Below are 16,421 nucleotides of genomic sequence, written 5' to 3' on the forward strand. Positions count from 1 at the left end.
CCAGCCTGTCTCTCTCTCTCTCAGGTTTCCCATTTTCCCTCTCCGATATCTGGCACGCCTTCTCCCTCTTCGTGGACGTGTTCCTGATTTTTAACCTCTGCGTCTTGAGAGTCAGTGTGCCTCTCCTCTCTCGTCAGTCTGGCGTGTTCTCCCGTCTCTTGCTCTTGCATCTTTTCTGCTTCTCTCTCCCTCTCTCTCCCTCTCTCTCTCCCCCCCTCTCTCCCCCCCTCTCCCCCTCTCTCTCTGAAGTCAGGCTGAGAAGTGCCGTGAGATCAGTATCTCTGACCTGCACAGCGCCAGGCAGTGGAACCGCGCTCGTTGAACCTCGGCTGCGTTCGAGAAATGTCCAGCGCCCCCTCTCGCGATCTGACCCGCTGCTCCACGGCGGTCCGGCGGCGGCTGTGTTTTTTGTTTGTCTGATGCACCCGGCTTGTTGGCGATCGCTGTGTCTCCGCTGTCCTTGCTTGGCAGTACACTGTTAGCCGCGGCGCAGCCAGCGCGTGTCGGTGATTGTGTTCGTCTGAAACCGTCCCAGGCAGTCCTCAACCTTGCTCTGTGTTTTCTCTCTCTTTCTCTCCTCCCTCCCTGCCCACCCGGCTCTCCGATTTATCCACGGATTCTCTTTCCTACCCACGGATACGCCCCCCCCCCCCCCACACACACACGTACTTTTTTGGGAACCAAAACAAAATGTTTGCCCCTTGGCACGCTGCTCTGGGGGTAACGGACTGTGTGGCGGCATGGCACCTCCCGACCGCAGGACTATTTTGACATTGTGAAGAACCCCATGGACCTGTCCACCATCAAGCGCAAGCTGGACACGGGGCAATACCAGGAGCCCTGGCAGTACGTGGATGACATCTGGCTGATGTTCAACAACGCCTGGCTCTACAATCGCAAGACCTCCCGCGTCTACAAGTACTGCTCCAAGCTGGCCGAGGTCTTCGAGCAGGAGATCGACCCCGTCATGCAGGGGCTGGGTTACTGCTGCGGAAGGAAGGTACGGACTCTGTGCTGCACTGGGGTGGGGGTAGACACTGTGGGTGCTATAGGGGTGAGGAAGGTACGGACTCTGTGCTGCACTGGGGTGGGGGTAGACACTGTGGGTGCTATAGGGGTGAGGAAGGTATGGACTCTGTCCTGCACTGGGGTGGGGGTAGACACTGTGGGTGCTATAGGGGTGAGGAAGGTACGGACTCTGTGCTGCACTGGGGTGGGGGTAGACACTGTGGGTGCTATAGGGGTGAGGAAGGTACGGACTCTGTGCTGCACTGGGGTGGGGGTAGACACTGTGGGTGCTGTAGGGGTGAGGAAGGTATGGACTCTGTGCTGCACTGGGGTGGGGGTAGACACTGTGGGTGCTATAGGGGTGAGGAAGGTACGGACTCTGTCCTGCACTGGGGTGGGGGTAGACACTGTGGGTGCTATAGGGGTGAGGAAGGTACGGACTCTGTGCTGCACTGGGGTGGGGGTAGACACTGTGGGTGCTATAGGGGTGAGGAAGGTACGGACTCTGTGCTGCACTGGGGTGGGGGTAGACACTGTGGGTGCTATAGGGGTGAGGAAGGTACGGACTCTGTGCTGCACTGGGGTGGGGGTAGACACTGTGGGTGCTGTAGGGGTGAGGAAGGTACGGGCTCTGTGCTGCACTGGGGTGGGGGTAGACACTGTGGGTGCTGTAGGGGTGAGGAAGGTACGGACTCTGTGCTGCACTGGGGGTCAGGATGGACTAGTCCTGGTGCCGAGGGAACTGGGGCTGAAAGGCTTGTGTTTGTGTTGTACCGACTGTGACTGCCCTCGGCGGAGGATGTGGGGGTGGGGGTGTGTCGGGGTGTCCGGCCCCGAACCTCCGATCCTCACCTTCCTCTCTCTGCCGCGCAGCTGGAGTTCTCCCCTCAGACCCTGTGCTGCTACGGGAAGCAGCTGTGCACGATCCCCCGAGACGCCGCCTACTTCAGCTACCAGAACAGGTGAGCGAGAGGACAGGGCGCCGGCAGACAGGCCCACCTCGGGGTTTTGGTTGTAACTAGCTCACTGGCCGCAGGACCCCCTCCTCCGAGCCTTTCTCGGACGAAGCCGGAGCTCCGGCTTTGACATGGCTGGGCAGCCCGGGCCGCTCGTTCCACGCTCCCACCACCCTCTGTGTAAAGCAGCGCCTCCTGTCCAGGCGGGAGGATGTCGTGTCTCGGCGTATCTGCTTCGACGGCGTGGCTGGGCAGCTTTGTTCCACGCTCCCACCACCCTTTGTGTAAACACGCTTCAAAGGCACGTCCTGTTTCCCCACTCGTCCGTGCCAGTCCTGAGATTCCCCGGCAGTTCAGCGAGGGTGTATTGTTTGTTGTCCTCGTGCTGCTGGGATGCTGTGATCGGGGGCCGTTTTTAGTGGCCACCGTGTATGAGCTGCTGCAGCTGTGTTGCCACAGTCCCACAGCAGCTCTTGATTCCTGCTCCCAAAGCCTGACGCGGGCCCCGGCGCCCGGCCCTTCCTCGGCTCGGCGTCTGCCGATGAGGCTTGGGGAATCATACGCCGCCCTTTTGTTTTTACACCTCGCGTAATCGGGAGACAGACTGGCATTTTGTTGTTCTTTTTCCCCCAAGGCTGATCCTTTTTGGCTTCTGCGGCCGCGGAAAGCGTGGCGAAAACGTGTTTCCCAGGGAGGAAGCGCTAGGCTAAGCGATTGCGAACGCATGGGCCGCGTGGCAGGTTCACGCTGGTGCGGGTTCGTGGAGAAAGAGAGCCCCGATGAGGGCGGCTCCCCCAGTCGAGTACTTGTCACTGGGAGGTTCCAGATGTGGTGTGTGTCTGCAGGCGCACGCTGCCTGCACCTGGCCAGAAAGCCCGTCGTTACGCGGTCGCGCACAGTAGGTGGCGCCCCCTGGTGACGCAGAAGTAGAACTCCCGCTCAGTGAGACCACATACGAGCCCCTCAGGCGTTCGGCATGCTGTGTGAGTGCTCACTGGTGGCACTGACACGCAGTATTGCAGTTTTTTACCTGCCCAAATTGACACCTGTTACTAATTTCATTTTTCTTTAGAAAACATCGTGCGTAGGGGTAGCCCCCTCTGAAAAGGCTAGTTGCCAACACGTGCCAGTATCCCTTCCTAGATTCTCATTCCCCGACTGCCCCTTTGGACAGTCCTGGTGCTGTCGGCAGCACGACACTGGGGGCGGTCCGATTGTCCTCATTCTCTCAGAAGCCAGAACGGATCAGCTTTAAGATGGATTTGTGAACTGTGGAACGTTTTTATTTCTTGATTTGTAGTTTTGGCAGTCTTACTTTCCTCACTTTTTTTTTTTACATCATGATCTCCTGAGACGACGTGTTACTGTGTTGCTGTGTAATTTTGTTGCTCAGTGATTTGTCGTGATGCTAATCTGTGCTTTGCCTTGGCTTTCTGCTTTGTGTTATCTTTGATGTTGTCGCGTCCTCCCCTCCATCCCCACATCCCCTCCCCCCCGTCTCGTCTGGTAACTTTATTTCCACGCTTTTTTTAAAATTCATTTTTATCCATCCCCTTCTTCCCCCTCTCCCTCTTCTCTCTTTTTTTTTTAACGCTTGTGATGTCTGCACTGGCGCTTTGGCCTGAACAAAACCAATCCTCCAAAAACCACAAAAAAAACCTGAAATTATGCTTTAAAAAAATCCCCGGATCATGATTGGCTCTCCTTGTCACCGTGACGACGACCCCGCCCTCTGCTCCTCTCACCTGCCCGCCTGTGCCTGCCCCCTTGGCCTGCCCTGATTGGTGGCTGCTTCGCCGTTGCTATGGTTGCCTGTGCTGTGTGAACCCTGTAGTTCACCAAAATATGGGCTTCTTGCTGACAGGTACCACTTCTGCGAGAAGTGTTTCAACGAAATCCAGGGAGAGAGTGTTTCCCTGGGAGACGACCCCTCGCAGCCCCAGACGTGAGTATACCCCCGTGCCCCCCGCGCAGCTTTTTCTTCCTCTGTATACTTGTGTGTCTCTCTTCCCTGCCTCTCCTTTCTGGTCACGGCTGCTGGAGAGCTGTGGTGGACTCTGTGGTCTCCAGTTTCTCTTACTTCCCAAAGTAGACCTGCATTGCCTGTCCTCTCTTCTCTCTCTCTTCTCTCTCTCTTCTCTCTCTCTTCTCTCTCTCATCTCTCTGTCTGTTCAGAACTCTGTGCGAGATCCCTTTCTGCTCGGACAATAAAGTTTTAAAAACAAGTCACCGCGCGTTACCTAGGGGGGGCAGCGTGTCAAAGTGAGACTGAGTGCACCCCTCATCCCCGCGTGCTTCCGCCAATAGGTAGAGGGCGACAGTCTGGCTCCAGCCCTGCGTACCCAGCAGTAGAGGCCGGAACTCCCTCGTAGTGGGAGTCCTGTGGCTGTAGGCAGCTCTAGTGCGTCTGTGCTTGAGCCTCACGTGTTGCGGTCAAAGGCAGCAGTACCGCAGAGCAGGGGGAAGAGAGAGAGAGAGAGCTGTCCCGTGCCTGTGATCATGCTGGATTGTGGAGGAGGGCGGCCTTAACGCCCCTGTTCCCTTGCAAGCGCGACCCCCCGAGTCTAATCGGCGTCTCCTCCCGCCTCTCCCTGCAGGTCGATCAACAAGGATCAGTTCGAGAAGAAGAAGAACGACACGCTGGACCCTGAGCTGTAAGTCTTGGGTCGCACGGCCCGCCCCGTGTGCTGGCCGCCTGGCGTGAACGCCGTTCATCTCCTCCTCCGGTTTCTGGACGAGGCCCTTCTGGTGCCAGCAGGGTGCGAGTTAGAGGAGCTGTTTCTGAATAGGCCCACAGAGCTGTGAAGCCCACGGACGATTTAGGAGTTTGGTCAGTGACCATGCTTGGATATACTGGGAGGGATGCCAGCAGTAAAGCCCTGTTTGAAGTACTTGTTGATGGCGCAGTACAGACTAAAGTAGTAACTTGTGAGGTGTTCGTGGAGTCTGGATTTCTAAATCTTGTATGAATTTTCTTCGCAGTTCCTGCAGGTGTGCTCTCGTTTTGCGCTTTCGTTGTCGTCTGTGAGTCTCCCCGAGTCGAGTAGGGATCAAGCCAGAGTCGGGATCTAGACAGGTTTAGGGCTGAGGGGCTCGGGGTCCGGCCTCGAGCGGTCCAGAGGATGTGTAACTTGGGCGTTCGGCCAGGAAGAGCAGGGAAAGCCAGGAAGAGAGACAAACGGCAGCGAGCAGAGGGCAGTACAGGATGCTGAGGCTCAGGAGATAGGTGGGTGAGAGGGCAGGGAGCTGAGGCAGAGGAGGGAAGGCACACCCAGGGCCGTATTACTGCTTTGCTGCTTTTTCTTTTGGATCCAGAAAGTGAATCCAGCTCACCTGTGTGATTTGCTCCGCAGGCTCGTGGAATGTATCGACTGCGGTCGGAAGATGCACCAGATCTGTGTCCTGCACAACGACACCATCTGGCCAGCAGGGTGAGACGCCGTCCCCCGTCCTCGTCTTTCACTGCTCCCTCTTCCCCCGTCTTCTCCCTCCTCTCCCGTCTCTGCATCCTCGGGGAGTGACACCGAGCCCCACGAAAACTCCCTCTCCCTCTCCCTCCCTCTGGTTTCCTCGTCGGTGGTCAGTAGTGCCGATGAGTTGCCTGACTCGGCTGGTTTCCCTTCTCCCTGCAGCTTCGTGTGCGCCGGGTGCCTGAAGAAGGCGGGGAAGACGCGGAAGGAGAACAAGTACGCGGCCAAAAGTAAGTGGAGTGAGAGAAAGACCAGGGGCCCCGGTTACTCACGTTCTGGGGGAAACCTGCCCCAGTTTCCTTCCGTATTTTATGAACTGGCAAAGGAGTGCAGAGTCCGTGCCAGCTCTGGGCGGCTGCTCTCGTCAGGTGTTGTGTTGTGTTTTTGTTCCCCGTTTTGTTTTTGCACTGACCTGAAGGCCGAAACATTCTCCCCGGGAGGGGCGGGGTGGCCGATCGGTAACCAGGCGCGGCCGGAGAAGGCGGCGGGGGGCTGCGGCCGCCTGGCGACGGGTTTTAGTTTACCGTGTGTGCGTGCGTGTGAAACCAGTCGTCTGTCCCGCGGCCCCGGCGTGTCATCGCAGACGGCCGTCCTCGGACAGTCGAGGGTGTTGAAACGCCCCGGTTCTGACCCAGTCTGCCGAAACGCACTAAGAGAGCCTCAGAAATGAAAAGGTTTCTAGTTGGTTTAACCCCGTGACACCCCCCCCACCACCACCACCACCACCTGCCTCGGTTTTGACCCTCTCCGTCTCGCAGGACTGCCGCAGACCAAGCTGGGCAGCTTCCTGGAGAACCGGGTCAACGAGTACCTGCGGCGCCAGAACCACCCCGAGTCCGGCGAGGTCACCATCCGGGTCGTCCACGTCTCCGACAAGGTCGTGGAGGTCAAGCCAGGGATGAAGGCCAGGTGAGGGGCGGCGGGCCGCGGCTGTTGAATTGATCAGCGGTTAAATTGATCAGTGAAAGCGATCCATTCCGCTACAGCAGGGACTGTCACTGCTGTACCCCTATCCCTGGGAAAACACGCTCATTGACGCTTCCCAGAATACTTCAGCACACGTGTGAACTTAGCATGTAGTTTCTGTTTTAAAGATTTATGGGTGTATAAATGCGTACAAATGTTTGTAAGGTACAGCGTTAGGTTGGGGATGGGAACTGCAGTATGTTTGCAGTACGCAGTTGTACGTTTAGAGCATCTCGCTGTTTTAGAGATGTCTCGCGTGTGGCACTGAAACGGTCTCCCACATTTACAGTCGCTGCTGGGAATGATGTAGTCTCCCGACCCCGAGGTCCCAGTACGCTGGAGACTTCGTGTGTGTCGGTCTCCTGCTGGCGGCCGTGCTGGGCACGGGACAGGAGGGCTTTCTCCTCCAGCTTGCAGCCCTCCCTGTCCTCTCCTCTGTCTCCCCTGCCCTGTCCTCTCCTCTGTCTCCCCTGCCCTGTGCGGTGGCCCACGGGTGCAAAGCACAGAAAAAAAAACAGAGTGCAAGCATAATGCAAAACTCAAAACAAAAAAACGAGTCTAGTTCTGCTGCTCCACCGTCGCCCGGAGCAGGGGAGCTGAAGCCAGATCTCGCAGGGCTGCCCATCGAGAGGAGCGCCTGGCCTCTGCAGGCTTTCAGGACGCTCCAGATCGCCGCGCGGCCTGACCAGAGCCTCAGTGTGTGTCTGTGTGTGTGTGCGCGCAGGTTCGTAGACAGCGGCGAGATGGCGGAGTCCTTCCCCTACCGGACGAAAGCTCTGTTTGCCTTCGAGGACATCGATGGGGCTGACGTGTGTTTCTTTGGGATGCACGTCCAGGAGTACGGCTCTGACTGCCCCCCTCCCAACCAGAGGTGAGAGTCTGTCGTACTGGAGTGTCCAGTCAGTGTGTCTGTATGAACCCCTCTCTCTCAGTGCAGTGTTCATGTACTGGAGTGTCCAGTCAGTGTGTCTGTATGAACCCCTCTCTCTCTCAGTGCAGTGTTCATGTACTGGAGTGTCCAGTCAGTGTGTCTGTATGAACCCCCCTCTCTCTCAGTGCAGTGTTCATGTACTGGAGTGTCCAGTCAGTGTGTCTGTATGAACCCCTCTCTCTCTCAGTGCAGTGTTCATGTACTGGAGTGTCCAGTCAGTGTGTCTGTATTGACCCCTCTCTCTCTCAGTGCAGGATGCTGTAATTGAGCTGTTGTCTGCGTTGCCTCTCTTTGACAGGCGGGTGTACATATCGTACCTGGACAGCGTCCACTTCTTCCAGCCGCGGGTCCTGCGGACGGGGGTGTACCACGAGATCCTCATCGGGTACCTGGAGTACGTCAAGAAGCTCGGGTACGACCTCATTTCAGCGGCCGCCAGGATCCGCCATCGAGCCCCTCGCGCGCTGGGCCCTGCCACGCCGAGGTCTCGGTAGAGACGGCCGCTGACCGATTCGCTCTCCTCTGTTTCTTTTTTCTTTCTCGTTTGCGACCGCCACCTCCCAGGTTCACGACGGGTCACATCTGGGCCTGCCCCCCCAGCGAGGGAGACGACTACATCTTCCACTGCCACCCCCCCGACCAGAAGATCCCCAAGCCCAAGCGGCTGCAGGAGTGGTACAAGAAGATGCTGGACAAGGCCGTCTCCGAGCGCATCGTGCACGACTACAAGGTCAGCCGCCGCCGCCGGCCCCCGTGGCCTCTCTGCGTCGGTCCTGCTGGGTGTCGGGAAGCTGGGAGTCTTTCCCTCTGGAGGCCAGAAGCGCACCAGTCTGGTCGGGGGGGGATCTCTCTCGCCCTGCTTCCCGGCCCACTGGGAGGGAGGCAGGGCGCTGTTGTCCAGGAGGGGACACCAGCGCGGAGCCCGCTTCAGACGCACAGGCCCCGGAGCCTCTGTCCTTTGCGTGTGTAGTCTTCCTCCCTGCTGCGAGACAGTTGCTCGCCGCCCAGCAGGCGGGGAGTCTCGAACCCGGGCTTCGGGCCGCGGTCCTGGCTCCCGCTGCGAGGCCAACGCCCACCGCCCAGCGGGCAGGAGGTCTCGAACCCGGGCTCCAGACCGCACCCCGTGTCCCGATTCGAAGAAGCTCCTGGGCTCCTGCTGCCCGGGTCCGATTCGTTGACAAACCCCTGCGGCCGGCCCCTTTCTTTCTGTGCTGCGAGACGCTTCCGCGCCCCTCGGCCCCCGACCGTCCCGTCACCCCCTCTCTCTCTCCCTCTCCGGGGTGCAGGACATCTTCAAGCAGGCCACCGAGGACCGGCTGACCAGCGCCAAGGAGCTGCCTTACTTCGAGGGCGACTTCTGGCCCAACGTGCTGGAGGAGAGCATCAAGGAGCTGGAGCAGGAGGAGGAGGAGCGCAAGAGGGAGGAGAACAGCACCAGCAACGAGAGCATCGACGTGAGTTGGGGGGGGGGGCAGGGGAGGAGAGAGAGGGAGGGGGAGGAAGAGAAGGGAGGGGGAGGGGGGTCGAGAAGGGGGGAGGAGCAGGGGAGGAGAGAGATGGAGGGGGAGGAGGAGGAGCGCAAGAGGGAGGAGAACAGCACCAGCAACGAGAGCATCGACGTGAGTGAGGGGGGGGGCAGGGGAGGAGAGAGAGGGAGGGGGAGGAAGAGAAGGGAGGGGGAGGGGGGTCGAGAAGGGGGGAGGAGCAGGGGAGGAGAGAGATGGAGGGGGAGGAGGAGGAGCGCAAGAGGGAGGAGAACAGCACCAGCAACGAGAGCATCGACGTGAGTGAGGGAGGAGAGAGATGGAGGGTCGAGGAGGGAGGAGGAGCAGGGGAGGGGGGTCGAGGAGGGAGGAGGAGCAGGGGAGGGGGGTCGAGGAGGGAGGAGGAGCAGGGGAGGGGGGGTCGAGGAGGGAGGAGGGAGGAAGAGCAGGGGAGGAGGGTGGAGGAGGGAGGAGGAGCAGGGGAGGAGGGTGGAGGAGCAGGGGAGGGGGGGGTCGAGGAGGGAGGAAGAGGAGGGAGGAGGAGCAGGGGAGGGGGGGGTCGAGGAGGGAGGAAGAGGAGGGAGGAGGAGCAGGGAGGAGGAGCAGGGGAGGGGGGGGTCGAGGAGGGAGGAAGAGGAGGGAGGAGGAGCAGGGGAGGGGGGGGTCGAGGAGGGAGGAAGAGGAGGGAGGAGGAGCAGGGAGGAGGAGCAGGGGAGGGGGGGGTCGAGGAGGGAGGAAGAGGAGGGAGGAGGAGCAGGGGAGGGGGGGTCGAGGAGGGAGGAGGAGCAGGGGAGGGGGGTCGAGGAGGGAGGAAGAGCAGGGGAGGAGGGTGGAGGAGGGAGGAAGAGCAGGGGAGGGGGGTCGAGGAGGGAGGAAGAGCAGGGGAGGAGGGTGGAGGAGGGAGGAGGAATGATGACAGTGATGACAGCTGAAGTAAAGAGTCGGCTCCTGGGAGCTCGAGGGACACAGCGCAGGAGTCTGCGGGGGGCCGCTCCCTCCTGCCGGCGGCCGTGCTGACGCTGCCCCCCCCCTCCTCCCCCCAGGCCACCAAGGGAGACAGCAAGAACGCCAAGAAGAAGAACAACAAGAAGACCAGCAAGAACAAGAGCAGCCTGAGCCGCGCCAACAAGAAGAAGCCGGGCATGCCCAACGTGTCCAACGACCTGTCGCAGAAGCTGTACGCCACCATGGAGAAGCACAAGGAGGTACGCGGGGTCCCACGGCCGGGCAGGCGCCCCCTTAACTCTGAGCGGTGTCACGCTAGGCAGACACAGAGGGGGACACACACACACACGACATGACTGCTGCTCGCACGCTCCATGATGATCCGCTAACCCGCGTGCACAGTGCGTTCTTGCAGACCCCTGTAACCTGTAACCCCCACCCCCAGGTGTTTTTCGTGATCCGGCTGATCGCGGGCCCGACGGCGAACTCCCTGCCCCCCATCGCGGACCCCGACCCCCTGATGGCCTGCGACCTGATGGACGGGCGGGACGCCTTCCTGACGCTGGCCCGGGACAAGCACCTGGAGTTCTCCTCGCTGCGCCGCGCCAACTGGAGCTCCATGTGCATGCTGGTGGAGCTGCACAACCAGAGCCAGGACCGCTTCGTGTACACCTGCAACGAGTGCAAGCACCACGTGGAGACGCGCTTCCACTGCACCGTCTGCGAGGTGAGGCGGGGGCTCCGGGTTCCAGACCGGGGCGAGGAGGGTGGGGGGTCTCTTGAAGAGGCCGGGGTGGCCCAGGGGAGCCGGTTAACGTGCAGGTTCGGGGTCGTGAGGAGCTGAGCGGGTGGGAGACCCCCAACCGGGCTTCGGCGACCCCTCCTCTCCTCTTCAGCATCGCCAGGTCGGTTGGTCGGTCGGTCGGACCGGGTAGCACACGGACAGGCTCCGGCCTCCTCCCCGGGCCGGAGGGCGTTCCGCAGTACGGATCCCAGGTTGGAAATAGTGGGGGATCAGGGCCGGCCCTCGGATCTCGGGAGCCGAGCCAGGGAGCGAGAGTTTCCAGCTGCTTCCAGAGGCCGGAATCTATCGCCTCCCCCCTTCCCCCACCCCGTTTCCTCAGCTCCTCAAGGTCCGAGGGGGGCTTTTAGTGGTTCCAGCTGTGGCCGTGACTCACCAGCCCTCCGTCCCCCCTCACCCCCTCTCTCTCTCTCTCTCTCTGTCGCCCCCCGCAGGACTACGACCTGTGCATCACCTGCTACAACACCAAGGGCCACGAGCACAAGATGGAGAAGCTGGGCCTGGGGCTGGACGACGAGAGCAACAGCCAGGCGGCGGCCTCCACGCAGAGCCCCGGCGACTCGCGGCGCCTCAGCATCCAGCGCTGCATCCAGTCGCTGGTGCACGCCTGCCAGTGCCGCAACGCCAACTGCTCGCTGCCGTCCTGCCAGAAGATGAAGCGGGTGGTGCAGCACACCAAGGGCTGCAAGCGCAAGACCAACGGCGGCTGCCCCATCTGCAAGCAGCTGATCGCGCTGTGCTGCTACCACGCCAAGCACTGCCAGGAGAACAAGTGCCCCGTGCCCTTCTGCCTCAACATCAAGCACAAGCTGCGCCAGCAGCAGCTGCAGCACCGCCTCCAGCAGGCGCAGATGCTGCGGCGGAGGGTGGCCAGCATGCAGCGCCAGCCGCCCATGCAGGCCGCCGGAGGGGGCGGGGGGCTCCCGTCTCCCGGCAGCAACGGCACGGCCCCCGGCACGCCCACCGGAGCGGGGGGCACCCAGCCCCCCACGCCTCAGACGCCCACCCAGCCTGGGCTGCCCATGGGCCCGCAGCCTGGCGGCCCGGGTCAGCAGCAGCAGCAGCAACAGCAGCAGCAGCTGGCGCCCCAGCAGGCACCGCCGCCCCCGCAAGGCATGATGGTCCAGCATCCGCACCTGCACCCCCACCACCACCAGCAGCACATGCAGGGCGGGGGGGTCCTGCCCGGGGGTCCGGGACAGGCCCCTCAGCAGCAGCAGCAGCAGCAGCAGCAGCCGATGGGCCAGCTCTCCAACTCTTCGTCCCCCGTCCAGCTCCCACACAACAGCCTGCCCCCCTACGGCGCCAGGCCCCCCGGCGTCTCCCCGCACTCGCAGGGCAAGCCCGGGCTGGGGCCGGCCACCCCCCCCCAGCAGCAGCAGCAGCAGCAGCAGCAGCAGCAGCAGATGGCGCTGCCGCCCGGCCAGCCCGGCGTGGGACAGCAGCAGCCTCCCGCGCCGCCCCCCAAGGCCATGGAGATCGCCATGAAGATCCAGCGCGTGGCCGAGACGCAGCGGCAGATGGCCCAGGCCCAGATCCTGCAGCGCCAGTCGGCGGCGGCGGCCGGCATCATGAACCCCCACGCCCACCACCCTGCGCCGCCCGGCGCCCAGATGGGCATGAGCCTGCCGGGCATGGCAGGCCAGGGGCTCCCCACCCAGGCCCAGGCCCAGGCCCAGGCCCAGGCAGCAGCCCGAGCTCAGATGGAGCAGCAGCAGCAGCAGCAGCAGGGAATGGTCATGGGAGCAGCAGCAGGGATGCAGCAGCAGCAGCAGCAGCCGGGACCCCCGCCTCAGATCCCCAACCAGGTGCAGTTACAGCAGCAGCAGCAACAGGGGGCGCCGCAGCAGCAGCAGCAGCAGCAGCAGCCGCCGCCCCAGCTGCAGTGGGGGGGCCAGCCCATGCCGCAGCAACCCCAGCAGCACCGGCCTCCCATGATGCCTCAGATGGGTCACCCAGGGCTGCTGTCTACGCAGCAGCAGCAGCAGCAGCAGCCGGTGCCCCAGCAGCCCCTGCCCCCAGGGCGAGGGCCGATGGGCGGGGTGCAGCCAGGAGGTGCAGGTGGGGGGGGCCTCCCCCAGACGGCCCTGCAGGAGCTGCTGCGCACCCTGCGCTCCCCCAGCTCGCCGCTCCAGCAGCAGCAGGTCCTCAACATCCTGCGCTCCAACCCCCAGCTCATGGCCGCCTTCATCAAGCAGCGGGCGGCCCGGTACCAGGGCGGGGCGCCGGGCGGGGCGGGGCCGCCCATGGCGCCCGCGGGGGTCAGCCCCGGCGGGGTCGGGGTCGCGCCGCCCTCCGTGCACCCGGGCCAGCAGGGGGTGGGGATGCCCAGCATGGCCCAGCTCCAGCAACAGCAACAGCAGCAGCAGCAGCAGCAGCAGCAGATGCAGAGGCCGCTGATGGCTGCCAACCTGCAGCAGCAAGTGGCCGCCCTGCAGCAGCAGCAGCAGCAACAGCAACAACAACAACAACAACAACAACAGCAGCAACAACAACAACAGCAGCAGCAGCAGCAGCAGCAGCACTCCGCAGGAATGCAGGCCCAGGGCCAGCAGATGGGCATCAACCCCAACCAACTGCGGGAGATGTTCATGAGAAGGCAGATATTGCAGCAGCAGCAGCAACAGCAGCAGCAGCAGCAGCAACAGCAACAACAACAACAACAGCAGCAGCAGCAAATGAGCAACCACGCTCAGTTCCAGGCGTCGCAGCAGGGGTACCCCGGTCCGCCCGGCCTGACCGCACCCCCGCAGCAGCAGCAGCAGCAGGTCCAGCCGGGCCACCAGCAGGGATACCCGGGTCAGGGCCCGGTTTCGCTGCAGCAGCGGTTGCAACACCACCACCTGCAGCAGATGCAGCAGCAGCAACAGCAGCAGCAGCAGCAGCAGAACGCCCTGGCTGGGATGCAGGTGGACAGCGGGGTAGGAGGGGGACTGAGCGCCGCCCAGCAGCAGCAGCAGCAGCTGCCGCCGTCGACTCAAGGCTCCGGCCCCCAGCCGCCCCCTCACCCCCACCCCAGCCCCATCCAGCAGGCCCTGCAGCAGCGCCTGCTCCAGCAGCAGCAGCAACAGCAGCAGCAGCAGCAGCAGCAGCAGCACATGGGCGGCGGCTCGCCGGCCCACCACAGCAACCCCATGAGCCCCCAGCCGCCGCCGCCCCCGCAGCAGCAGCAGCAGCAGCAGCCGTCCCAGTCGCCACACCTGCCCTCCTCGCTCAGCAGCCAGGTGCGCTCGCCCCAGCCCTCGCCCCGGCCCCAGTCCCAGCCGCCCCACTCCAGCCCCTCGCCCCGCATGCAGCCCCAGCCCTCGCCGCACCACATCTCGCCCCAGACCGGCTCGCCGCACCCCGCGCACCTGCCCCACCACCCGGGCCTGGTGCCGCCCCACCCGCCGCAGCCCGGCGGCCTGGACCCCAGCCCGTTCGGCTCCGACCAGAACGCCATGCTGTCCCAGCTCGCGGGCATGGGGGGCCTGCACGGGCCCGGCGGGGCGGACATGCTGACGGGCAGCAACCCGGATATGGGGGTGTCCCACAATCCCCTGGATATCATGTAGCATTACATCGCTGTGGGGAAGCACGGGGGCGAACCTTGGACTCCTTTCGTTTTTTTGTTTTATAATTTTTATTATTAATAATATTTAATTTTTTTTCCATATAAATGAAAATGAACTTCCTGTGGGAGATGCTACAATAATAAACAGTAAAGTGAATGAATAAAGTAATTGAATGGTAAGTTATTAATGTTAATAATTTTGCTCTTGGCTAATCGTGATGAGGCTGGCACGGACTTCTCCACCTCAAGACCTGATGTTTTTTTTTTGGATGGGTGGGCGGGTGGGGCGGGGGGGAAGGAGAAAACGGGGAATTTCACCTTTTTAAATATTTGTAAAGGGTTTTAAAGACAGTGGAAATCAAAGCGAGTTAATTTAATGCCATGGACTTTTTTTATTGTGATGATGACAAATGCAATGTTTCTTTCCCTGTTCTCCCGAGCCCTTGGCAATGTGCGGCTGTGTTTTTGGAGATGGGGAGCGGGTGGTGTCTGTTTCTTTCCTAATCTGAATATTATCCAAGTGTATCTGCCTTCGGGACGAGCCTGGGTCAGGAGCTCTGGTCTCTGCCGACACCGAGGAGGGGGCGGCTGAGGATGACGAGTATGTTTATGTTGATGCCGTGTTCGCGTGTGTGCGGTCAGGGAGAGGGGGCGTGAGCCGTGTAAACACGGGTGTGGTCAGGGAGAGGGGGCATGTGTACGTGGACATCTGTGTGCGATCAGGAGGAGGGCGGGAGCCGTGTACACGCGTGTGCGATCAGGAGGAGGGCGTGAGCCGTGTGCGGTCAGGGGAGGGGGACGTGAGCCGTGGACACGCTTGTGCTCAGCTGGAGAGTTAGGGGGTTTCCTGCTGGGACACGATCAGTTGCTTCTGTTTTAATGCACCAAAATGGCACTTGAGATTGTTTTTCTACTGTTTGTCACTTGTGGCTCCCTGTCTGCTCAGGCTGTTCACACTCCTTAATAAGCCCGCCTTGTCCTGTGCCCCAACAGGACAGTTCGCGCTGACCTCTCCTGGACACGAGCCGGGCGTTCGTGACCCGCCCCTGCCTGGGCCCGGACACTGCCTCCCTCTCGTCCGCTGTCCCTGCCCCGATCCTGGTGTTTAATTTAATATTTTTTACTGTACAAAACAAACTGTGGACTTTGAAATACTGTTTTTTTTTTAAATAATAAAATAAGAGTTTAAAAAATCGTCTTGTACAGGCTGGAAGATTTTAAACAGGGATTTGGTGGGGACAGCAATGCTCGTTGTTTTGGATCGTGGCGGGGCGGGGTGGGGCAGGGGGGAGACTGGTCCATCCAGCTCGAACCCGGGACCGCCGGAGGGGTTTTCCTGTCTTCCCATGTGGCAGGTTGTGTGCTTCAGTGCTGCGCTTGAGGGGCGAGTGAGGACTGCGACTCCGGGCCTCAGCGTCTCTTTCACACAGAAATCAAGGTTTTTCAGGTGGGAGGGTGGCTGTGTCCACCGTCATGCACAGTGTGCACAGTCAGTGGCAGTTTTCTGGCTTGAGACTTATTTTCTAAAAAAAAAACGATAAAGGGTTAAAAAACTGGTTTTTATATATAAATATATAAAATTTTATTTTTTTTGGAGATAACTTGAACTACACGAAAGATTTTTTTTTTTTTTTTTTTTAGTGGTGACCATGTACAGGCGCCAGTGACCACCTGTTCTCTGACAACGGAAATCATGCAATTCTGATGATGTTATTATATATAAATATCGAATCACTGTACAGGTCTTCACAAGTGACTTTCCTTTCTTAAATTGTGATAAACCAGAGACTCATGGACTGGAGGATTAAAGCGTTCGGAGATTTTTTTCTCTCTCGTTTGTTTTCTGGTGCTTGCTGAACGGAAGCAAAAACCTGCGCTCAAGTTTTGTTTTAAATATTTTATTTTTTGGGGGGGGGAGGGATCAACTTTTTTGCCAATTATTTAATTGTATATTAAAGTATGTTTGTACCATTGGAAAAAAATACCCACCCTGGTTTCTGCTCGTTATTTCTCCTCTGCACTCGCCCGGCGCCCGCGTGATCTGAGCTCGACGCGCGCGATTGTTCCGGGTGCGACTGGCCGTTCGTGAACCTGTGAACCGCTCGCCCGGATGGGAAGAGCTCCTGCTCGTGGGATCGGTCCCTGTCGCTGATCGAGTCCCCCGCAGCTGCTCTCCCAGGGCTGCGAGCTCCTTTCCCGGCCTCAGCCCACCTGCTCTTGATGTCCCTGGGTCTACAGGTGTTTGTGGTCCATTCCAATACCCACTGAGGGGGTGATCCTGGCTCCTCGCTGGGGGAGAATGGGAC

The 16,421-nt window shown here is 60.7% G+C and overlaps 1 protein-coding gene across 6 annotated transcripts in view; it reads left to right on the forward strand.

Annotated features, from left to right (window-relative positions):
* LOC148648649 (histone acetyltransferase p300-like) overlaps positions 1-16,099 on the forward strand; it is a 40,203-nt gene extending 24,104 nt beyond the window's left edge. For 4 of the 6 annotated variants that reach the window (XM_088606381.1, XM_088606382.1, XM_088606383.1 and 1 more), the window contains exons 19-32: positions 761-1,000; positions 1,882-1,970; positions 3,829-3,909; positions 4,562-4,618; positions 5,318-5,395; positions 5,597-5,664; positions 6,193-6,343; positions 7,125-7,271; positions 7,630-7,743; positions 7,896-8,061; positions 8,618-8,785; positions 9,859-10,020; positions 10,206-10,487; positions 10,997-16,099. In XM_088606381.1, coding sequence (XP_088462507.1) covers positions 761-1,000; positions 1,882-1,970; positions 3,829-3,909; positions 4,562-4,618; positions 5,318-5,395; positions 5,597-5,664; positions 6,193-6,343; positions 7,125-7,271; positions 7,630-7,743; positions 7,896-8,061; positions 8,618-8,785; positions 9,859-10,020; positions 10,206-10,487; positions 10,997-14,116 — 4,923 coding nt within the window. In that variant the 3' untranslated portion in view covers positions 14,117-16,099. The remainder of the gene's footprint in view (positions 1-760; positions 1,001-1,881; positions 1,971-3,828; positions 3,910-4,561; positions 4,619-5,317; positions 5,396-5,596; positions 5,665-6,192; positions 6,344-7,124; positions 7,272-7,629; positions 7,744-7,895; positions 8,062-8,617; positions 8,786-9,858; positions 10,021-10,205; positions 10,488-10,996) is intronic. The other 2 variants (XR_015926417.1, XM_088606385.1) reach the window with 2 other exon arrangements.
* Positions 16,100-16,421: the final 322 nt, after the last annotated feature.

Source organism: Lepisosteus platostomus, chromosome 14, assembly GCF_059453375.1.
Source record: "Lepisosteus platostomus isolate fLepPlt1 chromosome 14, fLepPlt1.hap1, whole genome shotgun sequence".
Taxonomy (NCBI): Eukaryota; Metazoa; Chordata; class Actinopteri; order Semionotiformes; family Lepisosteidae; genus Lepisosteus; species Lepisosteus platostomus.